The sequence below is a fragment of the Cydia splendana genome, chromosome 16 (assembly GCF_910591565.1).
Source record: "Cydia splendana chromosome 16, ilCydSple1.2, whole genome shotgun sequence".
Classification (NCBI taxonomy): Eukaryota; Metazoa; Arthropoda; class Insecta; order Lepidoptera; family Tortricidae; genus Cydia; species Cydia splendana.
In genome coordinates this window covers 15,514,262-15,533,316 of record NC_085975.1, presented here as the reverse complement: position 1 = coordinate 15,533,316, position 19,055 = coordinate 15,514,262, and the positions used below count along the sequence as shown (strand labels likewise).

Sequence of the window (19,055 nt, the reverse complement as noted above, 5' to 3'; positions counted from 1 at the left end):
TTTTTTTTTGTTTTTTTTTCACGCTAAATAAATCATTTCTATTTAATTGTACGCATTTTGCATAAACGGAGAGCAGTGCTACTGTAACCACTTTTCTATAAAACCCAGCAACAATGCAAGACCAGTAAATAGTGATGTACCTGCAGTCCTAGCTCGAAGGCGGCGTGCAGCAGGTCGCGGTGGTGGTGCGGCGCGTCGGGCGGCGCGGCGTGTCTCAGCGCGTCCTGTGCGAGCCGGAACAGTTGCGCTGCTGAACGCACGTGGCGTTGCGCCGCGGCTAGTGCTGCTCGGAGACGACCTGGGTTGCCTCTTGCAGCGCCTGGTACATGATATAAGTAAATTAAAATCGAGGACAATCTTACATAGACATTCCAACCGGGTCTCTAGTAATCCGGGTCCGGGTTTTAAGTCATAATGTATTGTTTGTCCGAATTTTCATTAGTCATAATTGGTTTTTCTCAGAAACGCGTAACTTTTCAGGATTGTCATAATCAAATCAAATCAAATCATAGTCAAATTTTACACAATCGGCGTGTTTGTAAAAAAAAATCGGGGCAAACGAACCTAAGAGCGCGCTGGCGAGAGCCGCTTGTTGCTGCTCGGCGTGCTGTAATGTGTGCCACGCACCAGCACCGCCGCCCGCCGCGCCGGTCCCGCCGGCGCTGTCTAACGCATACGCCTCTTCCACCATTGGTAATCTGTGAACAAACAAACATCATAGAATTTATAGAGAATACGGATGAACGGGGATGATCGCGCGCGCCGATAAAGGAAGACGTCGAGCAACGCCGTTGCGAGTATAATGTAACATGGACTAACCTCATAGCCCGCAGTCCCACTCTATACGCCAACTCTGCCTCGGCGGGCAGCAGCGCCAGGAACAGGAACCTCGCGAACGTGTGCGCGGGCGCGGAGCGCGGGTGCACCCTGGCGCCGAGGCAGGAGGAGGGGCCGCCGCCGAGCAGCGCCGTCGCCACGCGCGCGCCCACCGCCGCCGCCGCCTCGCCTTCCACGCGCTGCAGTTGGGCTATTAGTCGCTCCTCCTGGGAAAGAAAGGGTTAACTTTGTAAAGTTCGGGTGCTCCTTAGAGTGTTGTAATGTTACTTTACAGTACATCTGGTGCTCCATTACGACACTGTGCTATAATAAGCACATTACGTATCTACGCCGAAAATTTAAAGGGCCATATGTACCTACTGAAAACATTGTACGATACACGTGCGAATATGTAATTCGGAATTGTATCGTAAATAACTATTATAACCGCAACTCGTTAACTGTAAATAAATTTACCCTAAGAACGTTTTTATAACAATTAGGTACTATCTTAAATAAGTAATGACGGCAGGCAGTCTTGATATTTAGAGCCACATTTTCTTCTCTCAACTTAATTTGACGTCAAAATATTAAAATATTTTCAAAATCCTACTCTCTCTCTTCCTAGCTATCCATCCCACATGGTGGCGGGGTCAGCTTTCCTGCTTAACCTTCTCCACTTCGCCCTGTCCACGACATCGTCCTCGGATAACTTGCACTCACTCATGTCCTTTAGCACTACATCCTTCCATCTTGCTCTAGATCTTCGACCTGGGATGGAAAGTTGTAGCGCCAAATTTCCTACGTAGTCAGAAGGCCTTCTTTTTACGTGACCATACCATCGCAGCCTGCTCTCCTGCATTTTCAAAATCTTACTATTTCATAAAACAGTACATTACCTGTTTGCAATACCGTTCCTGCGCGTAAAGACCGCTTGGTAACATCCGCTGTAAACCCAGCCCTAGAAGGGCTGCTTCTAGAGCGAGTGCCAAGTAGGTTTCCTCAGGGTTCTTACTGCCTGCCACGGGTACGTGCTGGTATCTGTTAAAATAAAGATAGTTGTCAAAAAATAATTATATATGAATGTCATTATCATTGCATATCATATCATTTCACCCTGCGCTGGTGGCTTAGCGGTAAGAGCGTGCGACTTTTAATCCGAAGGTCGCGGGTTCAAACCGCGGCTCGTACCGATGAATTTCTCAGAACTTAATGGACGAAATATCATTTGATATTTACTAGTTGCTTTTCGGTGAAGGAAAACATCGTGAGGAAACCGGACTAAATCCCAATAAGGCCTATAGTTTCCCATCTGGGTTGGAAGGTCAGATGGCAGTCGCTTTTGTAAAAACTAGTGCCTTATTACGTCAATTGGGATTAGTTGTCAAGCGAATCCCAGGCTCCCATGAGCCGTGGCAAAATACCGGGATAACGCGAGGAAGAAGAAGAGCAATCATAATCAATTACCTAGGAGGCAAACCAGTGTTGGGCTCTTCGTCCAAGTACGTGTGGAGGCGAGGCGAGGCGCGCTGGTCGTCGGGCGCGAGGCACGCGTCCGCGAGGCATTCGTACACGCACCAAATTGCCTCCAGCGTCCAGCCCGTCCAGCATAAGCTATCTGGAAGGGAAATTATTTTTCTCAAACATGCAATGAAATGTCGTTACTCCGGGCGTTATATCAGGCTTCGAAGTATCACGTTTAGGGCGGAGCAACTCCAGAGAACTGTAAAGGAATTTCATACAAAATTTAAGGCCTAGGCCGGGAAGTAATTTTTTTTTAAATTTCCATTTCACAGATATGTGTGACACACCATCGTGGCATTCAGCCATTAAAGTGATAACACACTATCGCACCGCTTTAAAAAAAAACTATAGGCAGTTTATGCTTTATGGTTTATGGTACGATTTTTTTTAAATCTTTATAGTGCTGTATCTCCTAAACCGTGCGTCGCAGCGAAAAATAATAAAATGTTCGTTCCTCTGTAAGAAACCCTTAATTAATATTAAAAACAAAACACACAAAAAAGAAAAAAAAATAAAAAAAAACTTTATAATGCTGTATCTCCTAAACCGTACGTCGTAGCGCAAAAATAATCAAATTTTCGTTCTCCTTTAGGAAACCCCTTAATAACATTTAAAAAAACACGAGAAAAGAAGAAAAAGAAAAAAAGGCAAAAAAAAATATTTATAGGGCCGTATCTCCTAAACCATGCGTCGTAGTGCAAAAATAATAAAATGTTCGTTCCTCTGCAAGAAACCCTCAATTAATATTAAAAAAAAAAAGCACAAAAAAGAAAAAATAACTTTATAATGCTGTATCTCCTAAACCGTACGTCGTAGCGCAAAAATAATCAAATTTTCGTTCCCCTTTAAAAAACCCCTTAATAAGATTTAAAGAAACACAAGACAAGAAAAAAAAGAAAAAAAAGCACAAAAAATATTTATAGGGCTGTATCTCCTAAACCATGCGTCGTAGCGCAAAAATAATAAAATGTTCGTTTCTCTGTCAGAAACCCTTAATTAATATATAAAAAAAAAAACAAAAAAAATATATATATATAAACTTTATAATGCTGTATCTCCTAAACTGTACGACGTAGCGCAAAAATAATCAAATTTTCGTTCCCCTTTAGAGAACCCCTTAATAACATTAAAAAAAACACAAGAAAAGAAAAAAAATAAAAAAAAAGCAAAAAAAATATTTATAGGGCTGTATCTCCTAAACCATGCGTCGTAGCGCAAAAATAATAAAATGTTCGTTTCTCTGTAAGAAACCCTTAATTAATATTAAAAAAAAAAAAAAAAAAAAAAAAAACTTTATAATGCTGTATCACCTAAACCGTACGTCGTAGCGCAAAAATAATCAAATTTTCGTTCCCCTTTCGGAAACCTCTTAATATTTAAAAAAACACAAGAAAAGAAAAAAAAACAAAAAAAAAATTATAGGGCTGTATTCCGCTGTATCTCCTAAACCATGCGTCGTAGCGCAAAAATAATAAAATGTTCGTTCCTCTGTAAGAAACCCCTAATTAATATTAAAACAAAAACTAAAAAAAAAAAACTAAAAATACTTTATAATGCTCTTAAACCGTGCGTCGTAGCGCAAAAATAATAAAATTTTCGTTCCCCTTATGAACCCCACGCACTGAATAACCTATCACATTAGGACATGAAACAATCATCATCATCAATTTTTATTATTATTTCATTGCATGTTTAAGAAAAGCACTATACATACCTCGGCGTGAAAAGGGGTTGTCGGCCTCATAACTATCCGGCCTCACTACGTTCGGCCGTCTATATGCATTCGGCCGGCAACCCCTTACTTCCCAGCCTCTGTAGTAATGTACTATAGACGTGCGCGCCGGTAGAAAAAATCGGGCGGCGGCGCGCCACGAAAAAATCCACGGCGGCGGCGTAACGCCGGCGGCGTGGGATTTTCAACTTTTCAATATACGTATAATGAAAAACCAAGATTAACTCTAAATCAACAAGGGAAAAAATCTCAAAAAAAAACTGTGTTACATCGTTTTTTTGGTTTATTGTAGAAAAAAAATCATGAAAAAAAAACTAATTATAATGTTGAAAAAAACATATGTCAAGTATGTTGGACGTTGCTATGATCGGTGTAAAAAAAAAGATATGCCGCGTAATGAGAATACGTCCAGTATTTTGGACACGCCGAGTATAGAGTACCTACCTACTGTATGTGGTTTTTTAGTCCAGTTCATATTTTTTTAAATAAATATAGAATAATTGCATTTTTTAATTAGAAATACACTTACTGATAATGTCAACTTATGTAATGAATTTAAGTAAGTAAGTGAAATCTATTATTTTTATATTTTTGCAATAACTTCATATCTCGTAGGTGGTAAAATTTTACCAGTCATTGACGTAATTTATTTCACATTAAATCTAACTTAGCGGGCTATCCTAGGAAGCAGTCACATCTGAGCAATGGTTTTTACAATAATGCATGCACTTTTATCTAAATTTTCGTAATAAATTTCTCAAATGAAATCGGGTCTGTCTCTTGATGAAAACAAATCCACACACACTCATACATACACCACATCCACAGGAAAAAAAAACCATAAAAATATATTTTTTTAATCTATTTGGTTCATTACGTTGTATTACCGCAAGTAATGACTTTTTAGAACGTTTAGAAACACCTAACATCCCTCTATTTAATTTATTTACCACAAAAACTACCAGAAAATTTAATAATTTTACTCTTCGCATACTTGGCAACGTCCAACATATTGGACTTAGCAAAAGTGCCGTTTAATCGACAACGGGCAAAATAATGGACATTACACCTTTTACACTTGTTTTTACCCATAAACACAAAACAGTTTTATGTAAATCATATTGCCACGTAAAAAACAGACCAGTTAGTAACCTATTACACGTTTTAACGCTGCTTAATACTGTCATATAAAAAAATGAAATAAGGGGAAAATGTCAGTCTGTCCGATGCTTCCTTGCAAGTTCTGCGTTCTGTAGGACTTTGACAAAAAGATTATGTTCACACTGGTTCCCAATATTTTCTTACTTACTTAAAAATAACACATATCATTCAAGTAGTAGTAGTCGTAGTTTCTGGTAGTGTAAGTACGCTACCAGGGGAAAGTAACGCTATGCTATATGTGGTGCAGAATTTTTTTCTTGGGATGTCCAGTATAGGTGACGTTATCGATTTAAGGGTTAAAATAAATCAAGCAATGAATTAAACGGACGAACAGTCGGAACGCTAAAGCTAGGCACGTTGCACGTGCTTTATATCCATTGATTTTAAATTTGTACCCTCTTGCGGGTTATGTCTCGGCGCGAATTTTAGACTACCGGCGGCGGCGGCGGCGCGCTGTCTCCTTATGGCGGCGGCGCGCCGCGGCGGCGCGCACGTCTAGCACGTGCTTTATATCCATTGATTTTAAATTTGTACCCTCTTGCGGGTTATGTCTCGGCGCGAATTTTAGACTACCGGCGGCGGCGGCGGCGCGCTGTCTCCTTATGGCGGCGGCGCGCCGCGGCGGCGCGCACGTCTAATGTACTATAATGTGGGTGGAACAAATTCTAAATTGGGGGCATTGGTATAGGGGAGAAGTGGTTTGGTTTTGAGAGTCATTCGTATTATTTCGGACTCGGGACAGCTGAACCCACAACCCGTTCTTCTCCACATCAGTTACTGAAGGTACTGTCTCGTTCGCTCACCTCTCCCTATACACCGGTGTGAGTGCGACAGCGCGCAGGTGGGGCCGCCGGGCAGACAGGCGCCGGGGTCCATGTGCGCGCACACCTGCGACAGCTTGACGCGCTCCCCGCACGTGCCGGCGCACGCGTCGGGGCCGGGGCAGGCGGGGGTCGCGCCGCCGCTGGAGGAGGCCTCACCGGCGCCGACCTCCTGCCATCGCTGTTGGGCGACCTCCTGTGGACGAGGTTTGTAAGTTAGCATTATCATATTATCGTCGGCCTTTATATGACTATCCAGGCAAGGTCGCCATGTAATGCGGAGACTAAGACAAACAACTGTTTGCTTAGATCTCAGATATATTGTGTGTATACTCTAACACTATGTATCTGTGTGGGCACAAGGTTTTCATAAGGTTTTGGTTGAGTATCGAAATCCCCACTGGTATCGGCTATCCGATTTCCAAGATCAAGTTCGCCATACATTTAAAATGGCGTACTTGATCTTAGCAAAACGAATAAACTATACACACAAAGGATCGGTTGCACCAAATCGTCTTAATCATCTTCTTCATCGTGTTAACACATTCAACACCAAGAACCCGACTGTCGGGTACACTGTTCGTAGCGACTACGCGCTACATACGACGAAACCGTGGCTACGCGCTACGAGCGTAACCCGTAGCACTTAGTGGTATTGAATGTGTTAATTGTGAAAAGTTGCAAAATTTTGTTATGTGCGAAATTTCATAGTTTAAGTACTACTGATTGTGATGCCTCGGCCGAGGCACGTCTACACTGGCCGTTTCGTGCGCGAGGTAAGTGCCTCGCGCGTATGCTCGCTCCATGTAGACCCAGCTATTGATCGATCCGTCAATTGTGGGTGATGCAACTAGCCCTAAGAATGAATAAAATAAGAAGCAGTGACCTGTCGATGCCGCATAGCCCTCGCGGCGCTGACAGCTAACCGCAGCGCCGCCGGCGCACGCCCATGTGCCCGAAGCGCTTCTATCCGCGCACCCACCACGGGTAAGTGTTCTGTGGACAAAAACATCGTTTTACTTCTAATTACGTATTAGATTTTTTGTAAATAGTTAGTGCCTGAAAGTGTCCAGATCTCCTTACAATGCTTACATTACCACTTACTTTATCACAATTTTACCTAATCTCTTCTTCTCGTTAGAATTTCAATATCATGTTTAGAGACTTGTCAGGGCACCCCACATTATCGTAAAGCCTGACCAGGAATATATATAAATATGATCATACACCATGTTGCGGAATTTCACTGGAACTAATTTCTTCATAATATACCATAGAGAAATATAGTAAGACAACACCGACCGGAAAGGCTTATGTTGTTGAGCATAAGGCTTTCCGGTCGGTGCAACATCTATTGTCAAGTAGCAGTACTGATAATTCCGCTACTCGATGCTAGATGTCGACTATGAAAAGAATACTCTTTTTGGTACCAAAACGGATGTATGGAGTGAGAATCTATGTATTTTTTCTCTCTATGACTATATTGAACTGTCACCCTATACATGAGACAGCGCCCTCTTGACAAGGATCATATATTACTGGTCAGGCTTTACGATCTTATTCTGAATCATCTGGACTACTATTTATTCTTTGGTCGTACTGGGGCCATATAGCCAAATGACAATCATTTATCAACAAACGCCAGTCCAAGTAGAAATATTTTGGAAAAGTCCCGTCATAATATCTTTCCATAATTTAAATTTCGATTGGTGTTTTCTATAAAGTAAGTATATATACATTCTACAAAATATCTGGGAGACCGAGCTTTACTCGGAAAACATATAAAAACTAAAAAATGCGCGTTTTCCCAGAGATAAGACCTAGCTAGATCGATTTTACGCCCCCGAAAACCCCCATATAGCAAATTTTATCGAAATCGTTAGAGCCGTTTCCGAGATCGATAAATATACAAGAATTGCTCGTTTAATGGTATAATAAGATTAAATGTGTTTTATTTGTAAAGAAATATTTACTCACCGTGCCACAAAGGTTGTCCAAGGTCGTTGAACTTAGGGTAAGGCTGCTTGGTGTTGGACCCCCCCGGCTTGCCCTTCTCGCAGTCCGCGTACTCGTCGCTGCCGAGGATGTTCTTTAGATGCTCATTCTCCCAGGATATGTCTACTGCGTCTAGCGCTCTGAGAAAAAGATAGCTGGCTTAGTACGATTTTCTTTTCACATCACAAATTCGAAAAAGGGCTTTTTCTTCCCTGCTAGGAGGGATCAAAGTGGCACTTTTCTTCCCTTCTAGGAGGGATCAAAGTAACACTTTTCTGTTCTAGTGTTCTAGCAAACTATTTATAAATTTTTTGCACATTATTTTTTTAGCTTAAATAATCTGTTTAAGCATCATAATTCATAGGAGATGTGAAAAGCAGTAATATGTGTCACGGTATCAAAATTATTTCGTCTTGGGCGTGAACACTTGAATCCCTCATTACGCTCAGGATTCAATTTACGCCCTTGACGGAAATATATCATTTTGATCCCTTGTAACACAAACTACTATTGATTGCAGAGAGTATGAGATAATTTTAATTTCAATGCTAAGTGTAAAGATATGATTGAAAGTCCCTCGAAATAAGTATATAAGTTTCATAAAACATGTTGTAGTCATGGTAACGAAGCAAGATTAAAATTAAGCCCTTGACTATAGTATGATGGACACTATTATACACGAAAGACCAACATTGCTGGCCAGTGAGCTGGGAATTCACGATATGTGCCGATTATTGAACTTGTAAGTTATTATTATAGGTAGTTTCACGCATGAGTTTAAAAAAAAGCACTATACACACTGCCGAAATAGGAATCGCCAGCCTTCTTTTACTAAACGGCCTCACTCGGCTCGGCTGGCAATTGCCTACTTCTCGGCCTATGTATTAATGTACTATTACTAACCTATTCAAACGCGTTAATCGCTGGAGTTATACGAATGGTAACTGTGACTATATTTACTTGTGGAAAACTGTCCGTGGCGTGAGCGAAGGCGCCGGCCTTTGGTTGTGAAGTCTTAATCTCTTACTGGCCCTCCTGTATTCTCGTTCATAACTGAAACAAATGCATTATTGTTATTTTTAAAAGAACGACATCTCTAGCTTGAGAATGAATGTAGTTTTTCTAAAATAATAACAAAAAATTATACAAAATATACTTTAATAATACACCATTTCCTAAAAAACGGACTTCAGGCTAGTTCATTATCATTTACATTTGAGGTACTTTTATTCATATTTGAGTGTACAATTTTACTCTGTGGAATTGCTGATTGCAAAAAAATAAGAATACCTCATTCTCTATTAGTCCTCTATAGACTCTGTTTAAGTCTAGAGGGTCTAAATTTATACTTAGGCATGTGTTTTAAAAAAACACATGCTGTTTACTTTCCTCGTATTCGAAATGAAAAGTAAAGTGTTTAACTCGGGTGAAAGGCATCATTTCATCCCTTGGTTAACAATCTACTTCTTTAGCCTTCTAATCAATCAGAATACGATATCGAGCATTTCACCATTAAAGGGGCCCACACTGACACTGATTAACAGTCCGCCGGACGGTATCGGCCTGTCAGTTAGAACAAAATTTTAAAGGGGCCCACTGATTAACAGTCCGCCGGACGGTATCGGCCTGTCAGTTGTTCGGAACTGTCAAAATTTTGTTCTAACTGACAGGCCGATACCGTCCGGCGGACTGTTACTCAGTGGGCCCCTTGACAGTTCCGAACAACTGACAGGCCGATACCGTGCGGCGGACTGTTAATCAGTGGGCCCCCCTTTTCATTTCGAATACGAGGAAAGTAAAATGCATGTGTTTTTTTAAAAACATGACTAAGTATAAATATTTATAGTATTTTTGAGGGAACTTTCAATGATCAATTTAGGCAAAAGTATCGTTATTTATGGAATGGGGAGTCAAATATCACAATGGAAATTGTATAACAAATCCATTTATACCCAAATTTTAATTGCTTATCGTCAAAAAAAACGTAGGTACTTGGAACCTAAAATGCTCTAGTGCAGAAACGTATCATTTTCTGCACACCTTTTAGAACAACAATGAACCTCTTTCAGAGCATGAAAAGGTAGGTACTTACTTATTAGGTCTAGGTTCTTCATCGGAACTCTCCGAATGGGAATGCATTTCTCTCCTTTGTCTCTCCCTGTGTCTTTCTCTGCAAAAATCATAACATACATTTAGTTCATCTATTACGTGTATAATCTAATTTAAAGAATCAAAACCTCCACTCGGTCATTCGTATAAAATCAAGAGTTTAGATGGATAAAGGAATTCAAGAATGACCTGTCCCTCTCCTCGCGCTCTCGTATCCTCTCCCTGTCTCTTTCTTCCCTGTCGCGATGTCTTTCTCTGTCCCTGTCTCTGTGGTCTCTGTCACGATCTCTCTCGTTTCTTTCCCTTTCTCTCGCGTACTGAAATGATAAAATAAGTCATTTGTTCAGTGATTCCTCTATTCAATAGTCTCACAAAATAAGAATATGAATATTGCTTTTATGAGCTTGTTTTCGTACATACGATCTCTAACTTTTTGATGCTAATACTTGCGGTGTAGATCTGTTCACCACGGACCAAGCTAAGGCCTTTGATAGCGTCTAGATTTACATTCTTCTAACAAAATACGATGGTCTAGAAGTTCAAGGTCCGCCTCACGAATTTTTTTCTAATAATTAGCTCAATAACATACAGCAAATTGTAAAAAAATCATTCGTTATAAGCAACAGGTCACGTGTGTTTTTTGGCGTCCCGCAGGGTAGTGTTTTCGGCCCTACGTTATTGAAAACTCACCAATGGAAACGATCTGTAATCCGGATCCTCAGTAGGACACACCTCCACCGCGCTCCACTTCTCCAACAAATGCCTCCACTGTATCCTGTGGTGCTTGTTGCTGCCCGGGTCCAGCACTATGCTGACCCAGAGCGCTCCTAGCTGCTCCCACAGCTGCCGGCACTTTTCTGTCATGGGGGTGTTCTGGTTCCTCCAGAGGAGGAGGCGAGGGTCGGAGAGGAACTGCTCAGTCATGAGCATTAGCATCCGAGGGCCGTTTGAGTCTTGGGCTCGGAGCATTTCTCTTACCTGGAAGTTGATGAAATGTTCATGAAAATATGACCAATGCCTTATAGACAGGTGTAACACAATAGTGTTATTTTAGTTTCAAACAAAAATTGATTGATTGTCAACTTGTTCAAGTCTTAGACAGATTTGTGCTTCGAATTATACAGCTAACGTACAGTCAGCAAAGTTATTAACTTATACAAATATGTATGCAGGTGTTCTAAGCTAATGGTTCTGCAAACTATACATGGCGCTGTGCAACAAAACATATGGCACCGTACAACGCCATCTACTATAAGTAACTCTTTGGTTTCCAGTTTGTGACTAATCCATTAGAATGTTAATAATAAAGCTAGAACGTGTAAGTAAATTACTAAAAGTACAGTAAGTCCAACTGTAATGACTCGTCAACACAGTTAACTGACATTTCCTATACCTTATTCCAAACACATAAGGTTCATCTATGGTCAAAGTTAATGTTGCTGTTACCTCGTGACAGCTATTACATTCATATAATTATGTAGTAGCCTTATCAGATGCCGCACGAGAGACACTTATACGAAATGACTTTACTACTTTGGGTAAATTCCTTGTGGTTCTTAATCGTTTTTCCCATCACATCTGTGTCAATTGTGTCTAGATAAAATACCTATCCTATATGTCATAGTGATGGCGTTAGGCAGTTCTTTTATAGGTAGGTATTCACCAGAAGGGTTTATCATTATATTGTCAAAAGTGTAATTAATATGCCTCGGCCAATATGAGTACGATCACTAAGCACAGAATAGGGTTGTTTTGCAGCCACCCATGCGATAAATTAATCGTCAGATCGTCACTTTTTATCATAACGTGATCGAAAGAAAAAACGTAAAAGACAACGAAAACTATGATAGAGTTAGACCAAGAAAAGTCTGCAGCGAATTTGATAGCCTACCCAGTGCAAGTGTTATTTTAAACGTCAAACTTCTATGAAATTATGACATGACGTAAAACTAACACTTGCACTGCGTGGGCTATCAAAATCGCTGCAGACTTTTCTCTCTAACTCTCAATATCCCTACAGGGTAGGGTCGGAAAAGCAGTGACCGTAATAATCTTTTGTCATTATCATAACCACTTAGGTATTCAAGAAGGAAGTTCTAAATTGATAGTTACCTTAGAAAATAATGAATTGAGTTGCTTGTTTGCATTGTAATAAGTTCCCTGTAGTAAGTACGCCCTGACTTGCTCGCACACCTGTAAGAAATACAAATACGAATTAGAATAATTTACAAAGTTTATTTTTATTAGGTAAATGTAGAACAAGGGAAAAGTCGCGTGTGTTACCTACTCAAGCCACAAAAAAATCTACTGAAACCTTATTTATCAAAATTAGCTCAGAAGTTTGATGTTAGAAGCTAGTAACTTATTATTTATTCATTCCTTTCTTAGTAGTGTTCAAAAGAAAAATAATTGAAGTTGCTGGGCTTTGGTTGGGTTTGCTGAAATACAAGTAAAAGATAGAATATGTAGCAAAGGTAATAAACCTGTAGGGATTCGTCTACAATGGTGGGCACTACACGGGTAAATAAGTACCTATTGCTCATTCAAATGCCAAGCTAGATGGGCGTCTGGTGGCGGTCCAGCTGTATAATCTGGGCCAACACAGATCCTGTCGCCGATTGGGCATATAATTTTAATTTTTAACAAGCAGAAACGTCTGCGAACGATGCTATTAAGCGTAGAATAAATTTAAAAGTGGAAAAATTACTGTCCTGGGTGAGACAGTGCTCTCAGAGAGTGGGTGCTCTGCTCTGGCGCGCGCTGGAGTATCGATCCAGAGGCTGTGAGTTCAAGTCTCACCCAAGACAGTAATTATCCACTTTTAAATTGATTGGGCATATAGTTTTGTTAATCGTAGTATTAGTTTACTTTTACTACATGGTTAAGTACCTGTTGCTCATCCAAGTGCCAAGCATGATGGGCATCCGGTGGCGGCCCAGCCGTAGGGTCCGGAGCACCACAGATCCTGTTAATAGCTGATCGGGCCTGGAGGACCTCGTCAGCTAACCGCTGTGCCGTCGGCAGCACCTCCGTGTGGTGCTCGGCGATAAGGTACTGGACGAACTTTTGGAGCTGCTGCCTGTCCATTTGGAGGAGGGTTTCTGAAAAGGGAAAATATATATTAATGTTTAAATTAAGTTTTCATACAGGAATAAAACAGGGTTAAATATATATATCTATTATTATTATTATGAGCCCATATTGTCCCACTGTTGGGCAAAGCCCTCCCTCTTATTCTTCCACGTATCCCTATCCTCAGAAGTCTCCCACCAGTCTCTGTCAAAAGCGTCAAGCTCGTCCCGCCATCTCCGACGAGGTCTACCGTGACGCCTTACAATTTGGCCATATATATCTATGGAGTGGAAATTTTTGTTAATGTCTCGAAGACGTAAAATTGGTTGAACGGTGTAAATCCAGTGGATTTCAATCCACGTCCGATAAATATCAGATTTTAAAAAGCATATTCACTAAGATGGATTGAGTCATTCAACTCTTTGACAATGCCTTGGTCTTCCTTCAAACTTTAGGCACAATACATAGACCCTTTTGATTGGATATGACGGTATTACCTGATATGGGCACTCGCAGTCGGACGGAGTCTGCGTTCCTGATACGTTCTCTGTTACGCCGGTGATCTGGTGGCATGTTCCTTGTATGTGTCTGCGTTCCTGATGCGTTACACCTGCACCATACTGGTAGCAGAAGATGTCTCCTATTTAGAATGTCAAACCAGTGTGCAGTGGTCTTGTATGATACCTGATGTGGGCACTCATCTGTGTATGCGTTCCTGATGCGGTACACCAGCACCATACTGGTAGCAGAAGATGTCTTCTAGTTGGTCATACCGGTAATCTTGTGTGTTACCTGATATGGGCACTCGCAGTCGGACGGAGTCTGCGTTCCTGATGCGGTACAGCGCCAGCGCCACAACATGTTGGCACCAGAAGATGTCCCGCGCCTCGCAGCTGCATGTCACGCCGGTGATCTTACACCTGAGGAAGAATAAGGCAAAATAAGTAAAACTTACTAACTTAAGACACGCAAAAACAAGCCGCATATCAATAATAATTTCATAAATGCATCAAAATCTTTTCACATTTCGTGTACCCCATAAACGCTAACAAAGAACATCTATTATGTAGCCAAAGTTTCGTATTGTAAAGGCATTGATGACTGCCTTTAGTAAAAAGGCCTTTATTTAACAATGGCTAGGCGCTTCTGACCCCTTTATTTTGTATTCTTTGTTTTCCGTTTAGCACTTTACGCTTGAGAGGATTTTTGGTTTTAGGAAAGTAAGTAGACTAACAATTAGGTTCAAGAATCGTTAACTTTCAGGAACTGATGGGGCTTCCTTTTTTCTATAGGTATGCTCTAATCTAATCTGAATGGTATTTTAATACTTTCTAAGAGAGCTGCGGCGTATTTCAATATTTCTCGCACTAAGCCTATATAAACATAAGCTTTGACGGCCCATGGCCGTCCAAAACTGACCTCGAGGTTCGGTTTGTAATGCTTCGGGCCGGGAATTAACCAATAGCATTAGGTGTAATCCAACGGAGTGGAGAAAAGATGTGGATTATTGGTTGATTCCTCTCATCTCTGCCTTAGTGTAAAGGCAGCCTTAAGGGTGAATATGCTAGGAAGAAGCTTACCGGTCGAAGGAGACAGTGACCCTGTATAGTCGTTCGGGCTCCGAACACGGCGGAACCGCCGCCGGGGCTCGCACCACGCCGCTCAGGTGGAAACCTGTTAACAAATACCACCAATAAGTATATTATCATTATCAAGAACATACACTAATTAAAATACATATATTACATAAAAACTTTTTACAAAAAAAAGCAAACCGACTTCAAAAAGGATGAAATAAAATATTATCCTTTTTGAAGTCTATGCGTTACCAACTGATATGTTTGAAGTCGGTGCCAAGCCAAATTTTGAAGCATACCATGATTTTGGTGCCATTCGATAAGGATGTACCTACGTTGGATTGCCTTACACGACGACAATGAACATACTTTCTGTAGGTACAGTCGACGTTAAAAATATGTTTACACTTTTCGCCTTATAACAAAGGTGTAAGGTGCAAAAGTGTAAACATATCTTTGACGTCGATTGTATCTAAGAACACACCTCAGAACACACGATCAAACCTTCTTGGCGCAGTCTGTACCATGTTTGTCGGCACATTAGTGGAAATCCAATGCATTTTTTTTCCGTCGTATTTTTTAAAGAGCATTTCTTACTAATACTCGAACAGTCTATAGCACGCAAGTGTGAGATTGGGACTGAGTAATTTCCCGTCCCTTATCCAGAGGACTACATTTCAAAATATAAAACAATTCAAGAAATTTACCTTCTTGCCAAATTTCACCTAAAGCGGTTCAGTTGTTTAGCCATGAATAGGCGACAAAGAGGCAGATAGAATTACTTACACATTTGTAATAGTTATTAGTACAGTTCTAATGGGATTTATAGCCATAAAGCTGATTATTTTTGACTGGTATTGTTACTACTTGGCTTGGCACCGACTTCAAACATATCAGTTGGTAACGCATAGACTTCAAAAAGGATAATATTTTATTTCATCCTTTTTGAAGTCGGTTTGCTTTTTTTTGTAAAAAGTTTTTATTTTTCCATTTTTAGTTTTAACGCATTGTTAAGAGCGCGACGCATGAATGAAAAACAAGATCATGTTTAACACTAAATTCGTGTACCTATTTCTTTAATAAATATGTAATCAGGAATTTTCTCGAGTCCGTCTGGGAAATTATAATTCCTGTCACTACTACACTAAATCCATCCTCCGCCCCGCCACTGACCCAATCCCTCAACGCCCCGATCACTCAACCTCACAGCGCATCAACCCCTGATCCAGGAACCCCTCGACCCTGAACCAGAAATTTTCTCGAGTCCGTCTAGGAAATTATAATTCCTGTCAACTAAATCCATCCGCCCGCCCCGCCACTGATCCAATCCCTCAGCCCCCCGATCACTCAACCTCACAGCACATCAACCCCTGATCCAGGAACCCCTCGATCCTGAACCAGCAACCCTTCAACCGCCATTCCCCGACCCCTTAATCCCTGACCCCTTAACTCCTAACCCTAATCCCCGATCAGTAGCCTTACCAGCTTACCACGAGTTTGACATTGATATATTCGCTAGCATGTTTGTAACTTGCTTCCTATGCATCTCGCTCGTACTAACCTTAGTGTGAGCGAGATGCATAAAAAGTTACATTTAGATGCATCTTGTTAGGGAATAACGACTTGTTAGCGAATGTGTCAATGTCAAACTCGTGGTAAGGCTACAGTTGCAGTACATCAAATTGGTGGTTTTCGGAAGCAAATGCTCGAGTTACTTTAGAAAACCCCGAAATCACTTAACACGTGCCTTTAAAAATTGAGGAGTTCCCTCAATTCCTCATGGATTCCATCATCAGACCAGAACCAAAAATAATACAGAAACACCTTGGAGGTAACTTCTTCCAAACAAAAAAAGAATTACTCAAATCGGATCACAGGTGCCGGAGTAATCGCTGAACATACTTACATTTAAAGAAATCATCATCATTATCATCAAAATAATCATCATCATCAGGTCTACTTCATCAAATTGGTGGTTTTCGGGAGAAAATGCTCGAGTTGCTTAAGTAAACGCCCAAAACACCATGCATGTGCCTTTAAAAATTGAGGAGTTCCCTCAATTCCTCATGGATCCCATCATCAGAACAGAACCAAATTAAAATGGGACCAACTCGGAGGTAGCTCCTTTCAAACAAAAAAAAAATTACTCAAATCGGACTACGGATGTCGGAGTCATCGGTGAACGTACATAGAAAAAAAAAAAAAAAAAAATAGCCACAACCGAATACAGAACCTCCTCCTTCTATGAAATTGAAGTCGGTTAAAAACAGTGGCAAATCGGGCACGCCCGACGGTTTGGGTTGCTTTGCCTTGTCCTAAATTGCCTCAAAATGTGAAACAACATAGTGGCATATCATTTGAGCACACCCGACTGTTTGGGTTGCTATGCCTTGTAAGAGATCCTGAATTGCCTCAAAATGTGAAAGCCAGAAGAAATTGAGCTCTAAGGACGCCCCACCACTGCACACAAATTTACTGAGTTGATAGGTAGGGACAAATGCAGGTTCCTAAATGCCTACTAGGTAAGTACATATAAGAGTTATAAGGTAAACTAGTCATGTTACAACTTTTGGTTTAATTATATTCCCGCTATATTTCCTGGCCGATCGACCTGAGGCCTTCAAGAAATAGGGTATACTCCCATCTTTAAGGTTGGCAACGCACTTGAAACCCCTCTGGTTTTGCAAGTGTAGACGACGGTCATTGCTTACCATCCAGGCGATCCGCCTGCTCGTTTGCCTCCTATATCATTACAAAAACGACAAGGTCTACTCTGATGACTATTGTTTTCCCCAGTTGTACACTCGTAACCAGTGGATCAGCTACACTCTAATAACGCAAATTAAAAATTGCTTACTCCAGAGCACACAGTCGCTGTGGCCAAAATCGGAGTATCATCATCATCATCAACCAGTATAACCTTTTTCTGCTTATTACCATAAAAGGACCATTAAAACCAGGTCACCCTTAGAATTAGAAACCTATTGACCTAGCCCAGTTTGGCAAGTCGTGCAGTAAATCGCAGCGCAATCGCACCGACGGTTCTGTCGCAACGACACGCTTCAACAGCGCTTCACGCTTCAAATATCCACTATTGTATACTATCAAGTTGCTGTTATTACTATTTACTCGATCTCAAGTAAACTGGGGGCCTCGAGTAATCGCGAACCACGTTCGACGTGTTGCCTTCTGTCGCACTTGTAAGTTCGTACGTAAGTGTGACAGGGAGGCAACACGTCGAACGTGGTTTGCGGTAGGCTCTCTGTTGCCAACAACGTACAGGGAGCCTGGCTAATAATTATAACAATCGTACATCGATAAACGCCAAATAAGCCAATCCAATTAGACCCAAGAGAAAAGCGTTTTAAGGAATTAATTCCCAGGAAGGTGGAAATCGTTTTAATACTTTCATTTGGTCTTAAATGCGTATAATCCGTGTTTGCTCCATCCCAGGAGGAGTGGATAAATTTTGGGAGTCTTGGGACTGGGAGATACATTTTACCTTGGAATGACAAAACCACTCGATGTAGAAGGAACCCACCATCCAGGTGGGAGAGTGCCATTGGCATTAAGTCCGTCTTTTTTGTGTTGTCTATCGTATTTTTTGTAATAATGATTTATGAAATGCATAAATAAATACAGAGAAACACATATTTCTTACATTTTACTTAATCCTTCCGACATCCGATATCGGATCGGAAAATATGAAAACGCTATGAGTAGGTATGTATTTCTAACTTTACGAACCTATGCCCAAAACGAAAAACATTACCAAAGCACTATTCCGGGCAATTTAACGACTCTGAAGTCAATATTTACCAAATAACCGATTGGACGCAGCCGCGTTTGAAAATATTAGCACGCAGTTTGTGAGCTGTGACGAGCTGTAGCCATATCCTGTTGCTTACGGCTTACTATTATTGGACACAGTTGATCAAAGGGCATATTCGGGCATTATCACTTTAAAGTGTACCATTTACTTTTTTCGAAAATGCATCAACTTTTGGGTTATTTCTACTCAGAATCACGAGGACTATCGATTTAAAAAGAAAAATACGTGTCCCAAAAATTATTACATTATTACATTTCTGGGCAAAAAGCTTCATCTCTTTAACTGGAGCTTCGGATGACGGGTCCATGTAGGGTAATTGGGTCAGTTTACCGTCCGGTGCCACTTGACGGATTAGCAAATAATACATTTCATTATTAATTTATGGCTTATTATTAACCGGGCAACTAAAATACTAA

General features: G+C 40.9%; 1 protein-coding gene across 1 annotated transcript in view; it reads right to left on the bottom strand.

Moving 5' to 3' along the window:
- The window catches only part of LOC134798452 (zinc finger SWIM domain-containing protein 4-like), a 114,324-nt gene that overhangs the window by 13,052 nt on the left and 82,217 nt on the right, over positions 1–19,055 (bottom strand). The window contains exons 2-17 of the mRNA XM_063770893.1: positions 14,811–14,904; positions 14,023–14,150; positions 13,048–13,259; positions 12,271–12,351; positions 10,849–11,136; positions 10,348–10,475; positions 10,142–10,219; positions 9,010–9,102; positions 8,032–8,189; positions 6,941–7,050; positions 6,037–6,250; positions 2,284–2,434; positions 1,716–1,857; positions 820–1,043; positions 565–698; positions 141–319 (exon numbers count right to left, since the gene is read on the bottom strand). Of these exons, the coding sequence (XP_063626963.1) occupies positions 141–319; positions 565–698; positions 820–1,043; positions 1,716–1,857; positions 2,284–2,434; positions 6,037–6,250; positions 6,941–7,050; positions 8,032–8,189; positions 9,010–9,102; positions 10,142–10,219; positions 10,348–10,475; positions 10,849–11,136; positions 12,271–12,351; positions 13,048–13,259; positions 14,023–14,150; positions 14,811–14,904 (2,414 nt within the window). The remainder of the gene's footprint in view (positions 1–140; positions 320–564; positions 699–819; positions 1,044–1,715; positions 1,858–2,283; positions 2,435–6,036; positions 6,251–6,940; positions 7,051–8,031; positions 8,190–9,009; positions 9,103–10,141; positions 10,220–10,347; positions 10,476–10,848; positions 11,137–12,270; positions 12,352–13,047; positions 13,260–14,022; positions 14,151–14,810; positions 14,905–19,055) is intronic.